The sequence below is a fragment of the Gossypium raimondii genome, chromosome 11 (assembly GCF_025698545.1).
Source record: "Gossypium raimondii isolate GPD5lz chromosome 11, ASM2569854v1, whole genome shotgun sequence".
In the NCBI taxonomy this organism is placed as follows: Eukaryota; Viridiplantae; Streptophyta; class Magnoliopsida; order Malvales; family Malvaceae; genus Gossypium; species Gossypium raimondii.
The window spans coordinates 53,658,703-53,665,266 of NC_068575.1; the positions used below are offsets into that span (position 1 = coordinate 53,658,703).

General features: G+C 33.3%; 1 protein-coding gene across 5 annotated transcripts; it reads left to right on the top strand.

The window, feature by feature from the left end:
- The first annotated feature begins 2,574 nt into the window (after positions 1–2,574).
- Positions 2,575–5,948, top strand: LOC105802933 (uncharacterized). 5 transcript variants are annotated; one of them, XR_008190797.1, is made up of 4 exons: positions 2,575–3,028; positions 3,624–4,231; positions 5,400–5,532; positions 5,684–5,948. XR_008190797.1 is itself a non-coding variant. In XM_012634842.2 (3 exons), exons 2-3 carry the CDS (start codon positions 3,670–3,672, stop codon positions 5,480–5,482), a joined length of 645 nt encoding a protein of 214 aa, XP_012490296.1. In that variant the 5' UTR covers positions 2,575–3,028; positions 3,500–3,669; the 3' UTR covers positions 5,483–5,948. The 5 variants fall into 5 exon arrangements, 1 of the variants encoding a protein (XP_012490296.1); XR_001136334.2 differs by having other exon boundaries at positions 2,576–3,118; positions 3,500–4,231; XR_008190796.1 differs by having other exon boundaries at positions 2,576–3,073; positions 3,500–4,231.
- Positions 5,949–6,564: the final 616 nt, after the last annotated feature.

Below are 6,564 nucleotides of genomic sequence, written 5' to 3' on the forward strand. Positions count from 1 at the left end.
GTTTTAGCTCCCATGACTCGCGCGCGATCCGACCCGCTCTAGGGGGGATCTGCGCGTTTTCATGAAATGGGTTATTTGCGCGCGGGGTCCCTCCGCTTTTGCAGCGCGTTACAATTAGCCCATTTTTCCTTCTTTTCTTTTATTTTAATTTAGCCATATAATTTTATAGTTGTTTCATTTCAGTCCCACGTGGAACGTTGCGCATAGGGCTAGGGGTAATTGCCCAATCGGTCCCTCTCCCTCTATGCGCGTCATGGATTGACCTTTTACCTTATTTTATTTTTATTTTCTCCCTGGGATTTTGTTTTGTTTTAAATTTAGTCCCGTTATTTTATTATTATTATTATTATTATTAAATTAATTAGCTATATTATTACTATTATTATTATTATTATTATTATTATTATTATTATTATTATTATTATGATCATTTACTCATTTATACTTTTTAATTTTTGTTATATATACATATTCTTATATACACACACTTACATATTTTTAATTTTCTTATATGTACATATTAACATTTTTATACACCTTGTAATTTACATATATATATGTACATACATATTGTTATAGTGTACATATGCCTATATATATATTTTTTAATTTTCATAAATATATATTTATACCTACCTTTATATTTTATATATTTTACAATTTTATACGTGTATATGTATACACACATACACATTATCATTATTTACTTGTTTATATATTTTATTCTTTTCAAACTTTGTTGTATTCATACACATATGTTTTTTTATGATTTTATTTATTTTCATTATTATTTTGAATGAATGTTCCAATTTTATTTCCTTAAATGCATTGTTATTTTGTATGTTATTGGTTTATCCGTTTATCTAATTTATTTTCATTGTTATTACTCATATAATTTATGCTACAATCATGCTATTTCATAATCTTCAAAAGAAAGGCTTAGTGTTCATCGTTTTCGATTGGATTGTGCCCTAACTTACTGGGTTTCAATTCTTTTCCATGAATTTAGATGGCCAAGTACTTATTTTGTTAAAACCATACAATTTCAAAATAAAATTTTTGAGATTTCTAGATGTCAGATCCTAACTTACTGGATATGACATTTTGTTACCTCGATTTTAAAATAAAGACAATATTTGATGTTTAAGAATTTCGGGAAATTAAACCCTAACTTATTGGGTTTTAATTTTCCGTTTGACCCAAATAATCGGATATCCTTCTCAAAATGCATAGGTTTTAAAAGTCAAGAGATAAATTTAATTTTGAGGATTTAAAATGTTGCACTCTAACTTACTGAGTGTGACGATTTATTTCTTTGAAATAAGTGAATCTCATCTTCCAATTCATTTTACTCAAATTTTCTTTTCAAAGGATCGTATTTTAAAATCTTTTTAAAGTTTCAACACTAAGACATTAAACAATCGATTCGGTACCAATTTTGGGCGTTACGAGGGTGCTAACCCTTCCTCGTGCGTAACCGACTCTATTTTCTCAAATCTCGCAGACCTAAAATTTATTTTAATGGTGAACCGATCACACCTTAATAAAAGATCGGTGGCGACTCCCATTTTCATTTTTAAAAGTCGATTCCCATTTTCAAACTTACAAAAAAGTGGTTTCGACAAAGATTTCAAATGTTTATGCCAATTTTTATATGTCTACAACAAATCAAGGTTAATTTATCCAAGCATTCAGTGTGCCACCTATTGTCTATACCAAATAAAAGATCTTACTTAACAAGTATGGAATTTACCTTAATATTTGTCAAGAGTTTCACCCTTTCACCTCAACATTGAAAACTTAGAAGAACATAACAAAATTAAATAACTCAAACTTAGATGAAAAAGATATATTAGATATAAGAAACTTAAGAGTTTACACAAATAAAGAAATTGAAAAACACTGAACAAAAAATGGTTTTGATCTCACTTCAAGATCCTCCTATTTTGAAACAAAGACCATAATTATAGAGGTTTGTGAAGGGACAATGGCAATGCAAAAAACTTACTACTAATAAATTGCTAAGCCCACTTCTTTATCATCTTTCGAGTCGTTTTCCAGAAATTTCAGCTCCAAAATCCAAATATATTAGAAGATATGATCTAAACATGAAAATGCATCAACACTGGCCATCAATTTCAGTGCATGCTCATTTGGGAATGGTTTTGCTTTTGCTTTGTAGTTTCTGCGATGGAGGTTGTAGCTTGTTTATGCATATGCATGCAGTCTTCTTTTGACTAATGAATGGAGAAACGACGGTGATCACAGAGCGGCTGTGTTTAATTGCTTTAATCCTTTTAATTAAAACAAACATGGAGAAGGGCTCTGTTATTCAATTCAAAACACATGTGTCCCCTTTGATAATATCAATTAAACACAAAAGGTGGTTGTGACATGTGGACTGTCAGTGGAACCTTCGTTAGTTGCAATGCCCACTTTGTTTTTTGGTTCTATATAAGCAATGCCTGTTTGAATTGACGTATAACAATTATCCCCCATTAGTGGATAAGATAAAATGAATCATCAAATGAAATAAAGCTGTTTAAATAAATTCGGGTTGAAATTTTGATCTAGCTTTAGTCAAAGAAAAAGCATAGCATTCTCCAAAACTAAGACTCCTAATAACCCAATATACTTTTGTTTCCTCTTTCCTAAAAGTTATTTGAATATTCTGGACTAGTACACGTCTTGTGATCAACCGGCAACAACCCATATCCATCCTCGGAGAACCTGACACTTCCAACTTCACCAACATCTACTTTTCAAAATCACCTTTTGTTTTCCTGTTTTAGTTTTTAGTGCTTTACTCTATTTATAAACAATTAAAAACCTTTCCAAGTTTTAAATTTTAAACCCACAAAAAATATTAAAAAGGCCATTTTTTTCAAAGGATTTAATTAAATTGAATAACATGCGCTTGCTGAGATGGTCACCAGCTCCGGTTTGAAGATAAAAAGTTTGGTGAAATATTCAAAGATATGAGATTCCTGGTAGACATCCAATTGGGCTCGTTTTGGTTTTAGTTGAGGTACATTCCCACATAGCTATGTCTCACCTTCAAGTGTTTGTCAAGGTCAGGGTGTAGTTTCCCCCTGTTTTCTGGCTTTTAATTTCAAAGGTTATCTGCTCTTCTTTTTTTTCTGAATATATAAATATAAAATTGCGGGGTTTATTCCGGTTTCTATTATTCTGCCTCTTTATTATTTACAATTGTGGAACTGCATTATAAGGTAGTGGTTGGGAGCTGATTGTTGTCCTGCTTCTGGTTGCCAATTAAAAGAAAAAAAATCAAGCTTAATTTTTTTTCTGGAGAAGTGAAAATTCACTTATTCGACTAATTTTCTCTTTTGGTCTGTTCCATTGGGTCTCTGGTTATGACGTTTTGTTAGTCCACTCTTAAAATTTCCTTCCTTTTGTTCTCCAAGTTAACATTTCTGTTGACCGTCCATTTCCCTATATTTTCTACAACTAATATGTGATTTTTCATTAACAAACTCAGGATCGTTTGCTTGCTCAAAGTCGAGGCTATGCTTTGATCAAAAGTGTCAAACTTTAGTTGGATTTTGTTTTCATTTGAAGTGAAAGATTGATTCATGTAGGCAAGGACTGAAGTAGTTTAACAGTGATATAGGTACCTTAAGGTTTCAGAGGCACTGAAGGTTTCTTTGAATGGATCACTCGTATTTAAAAGAAACAAGTGTTGAAGTAGATCTTGAAAGTGGTGGAACAGTCAATGAAGATGAAAGAACCAAAGGTCATGGTTCATCAAATTTGCAAACAAATAGAACTTTTAGTAGAGTTTGGACTGATCTTTTGAGATTTGGTAGCGTTGGCAAGGGCAAATATGGTGTAAACTCTTGTAGTAGTTCCTCAAGGTTTGGCTCAGTTGAGAATGAGAATATGAAATTCTGGGTGGACAAGAGTTCAGAAGGGGAAGATAATCATGATCTCATGGCGCTTGAGGAGAAGAACTTTGCAGATGATAATTGTAAGAATAAAAACTCTAGGAAGCCTCCCAAGCCTCCACGGCCATCGAAAGCTCCTTTGTTGGATGCTGCTGACCAGCGGTTGGTGAGGGAGATTGCTGAACTTTCCATGAGAAAACGTGCTAGGATTAAACGAATTAATGCAATGAAGAAGATGAAGGCTGCAAATGCTGCGCCATCATCAAGCAGTAGCCTTTTTGCTATGGTCATCACAGTTATCTTTTGCCTTGTCATACTCTTTCAAGGTATTTGATATCTTTTGAGTTCCAGTAAAGAACATAGATAAAAATTATTCTCTTCCTAACAAGAATAAATCTTTGGCTCCTATATTTTAAACCAAGCTTTTCAAAAACACTTTTCACAAGCACATTTTCACAGCACTTTCCAAAAGCAATGAAAAACTAGCCCTTAGTAATAGTAATTAAAATGTACTATCTACTAGTATAAGCTTTCATGAGCAATCAAGTATGATTGAAGCCAGTCTCAGAGGTGAAGCATGTTAGTTTGGCAATCACAAACTTAGTCAATTTATCAAGTTCCAACTCTTTCAGAAAGATTAGCATGCTGAATACAACTTAGGCAGTATAATTACATGTATTTGAAGCTTAAACTTTGTTGACGAGCTTTCTCTGTTTCAACTGCATCAATTTATTGTGTCTTGACATGGAACAATGTCAACTCCTCCAAAAGTATTGTAAAGTTAATCATCTCTAGTAGGAAGTTTGTATTTGCACATTTCAAATTCTAACTTCTTATGTTGGATAAGCCTTCAATATGAAAAGAAAAATTGAAAAGAGCTACATCAACTCTCTATTAAATTGTTTGTCCAGAATGAAAAGCCTTACATTGCGGAGAATGTTGTAAATAGATTATTTTTGGAATGCTATATGAAGTTTTCTGTAGAAGAATGAAAATTTCTTTTCAAATTTAGAGAACTCTTGAGTAGTGAGCTGGAGCGTTAATATTTTCCCAGGTAGACAGTGGAAAAGAACAGGTCAGTGAGTTGACATCAGTCGATTCATCATCTTGCTTTATTTTGAGAGATCTCTATCTGCTTATAAAGATCCTAATCAGCTTTTGAGCTTTGGGCATTCATTGGGTCCTCCATGTATCATTTTTTGTCATCTTACTAATTCTTTAAGCCATTATCATTAAGCTTGACAATTTGATTCCTAGACAAAGTATAATTTCTGAAGTAACTCTTCTAGCTCTTGTCATAAACCTTTCATGATAGAAACAGAACCTGAAGCTTGTTTCATCATATGGAATGTGATAAGCATTTAATGTATGTTAGAAGTGCTCTCCAGTTATCCATTTATGTACCAGACCCTTCTTTGTTGGAAAATTTGAGGTTCACAATCCATAACATCTACCATTTGAAGGAATTTCTGACATGTCAGACATTGCTTGCAGGTATATGTCATAGACGCGGCACAACTGTGATGTTACAGGGATCTGCTGCACCAGCGGTTGGTGAAGGCTTGATTTCTGTTTAATTTTACAAAACCTTTCCTACAACTGAAAAACATGACCATGATCCTCCTAGGTACAAATTCCTCTACAAATTCCTCTCGTCATTTTTGGATTAAAAAATTCATTCCCAACGGTACATGAGTTCAAGAGATGCCCATTTTTGTTCATGGTGACCATAAAATGCAATGAATGGTTTTTCTGAGTGTTACATGTTGATAATGCAGCTTGTTAGAGCAGCAAGGTTCTAGTTCAATTCTTGGAGAAGAAACTAGAAAAGTTGACTGATGATGCAAAAAAAATGGGTGAAGTTGCCAGTCATTGTGGTATTTTGCATGTCACGTACAATTGATCTTCTTGATCTTTAAGTAAATAAATTTTGATGCGATACCTGGCTTTGCTGATTTCTGTATATCTGAGCTGTTGAATGCCAAGCACTCCAGTTATTGTACAGTACAAGTTTAGTTAGAAATGTAATTTGTTGGGACAAAATTTTATTATTTGATCCTTTCAAAACTGGGATATTCCTGCAGAAAGTGACAATATAAAATCCTAATTTCTTAAAATATCGATAAGCTAAGGGGGTTTAACAAGCCATTATTAGAATGTGGTTGATGAGAGAAGAAACACTCGCATCTGTTTAGTCTTTTCAAACGAGTTGTTTCATTCGCTCCATACCTTATTTTTATTCGCACTCCCTGAAAAACTAGTACCCTCTTTCGGCATAAAGTGTATTCTGGAACCCGATTATTCTACACTTGTAAAAAGCCGGGTAGTTGACTTTAGTTAGCAATGCCACTGCTTGCCTTTTTTCAAGGCGAGCAGTAATCTGAAAAGTTATACCCGAAGGAACAAAGCCATCACCATTTATCTCTGTCATTTTGATGATTCAAGAAAGAGGAGTAAAACAAAAAATTAAACCCAAACTTATATAATTAATTTTTTTCTATCTAAAACTAAAAGATTTTTTAACTTACCAACTATTGCAGTCTCGAATGTTTTCATGCCATCACCATAACTCCTGCTGCCTGTGATAATACCTCTTTCCATCCCTTCCCCACTGATTGTCAGATTGGTCTTCTCCTTGTTAATGACAATGTTCTCATTG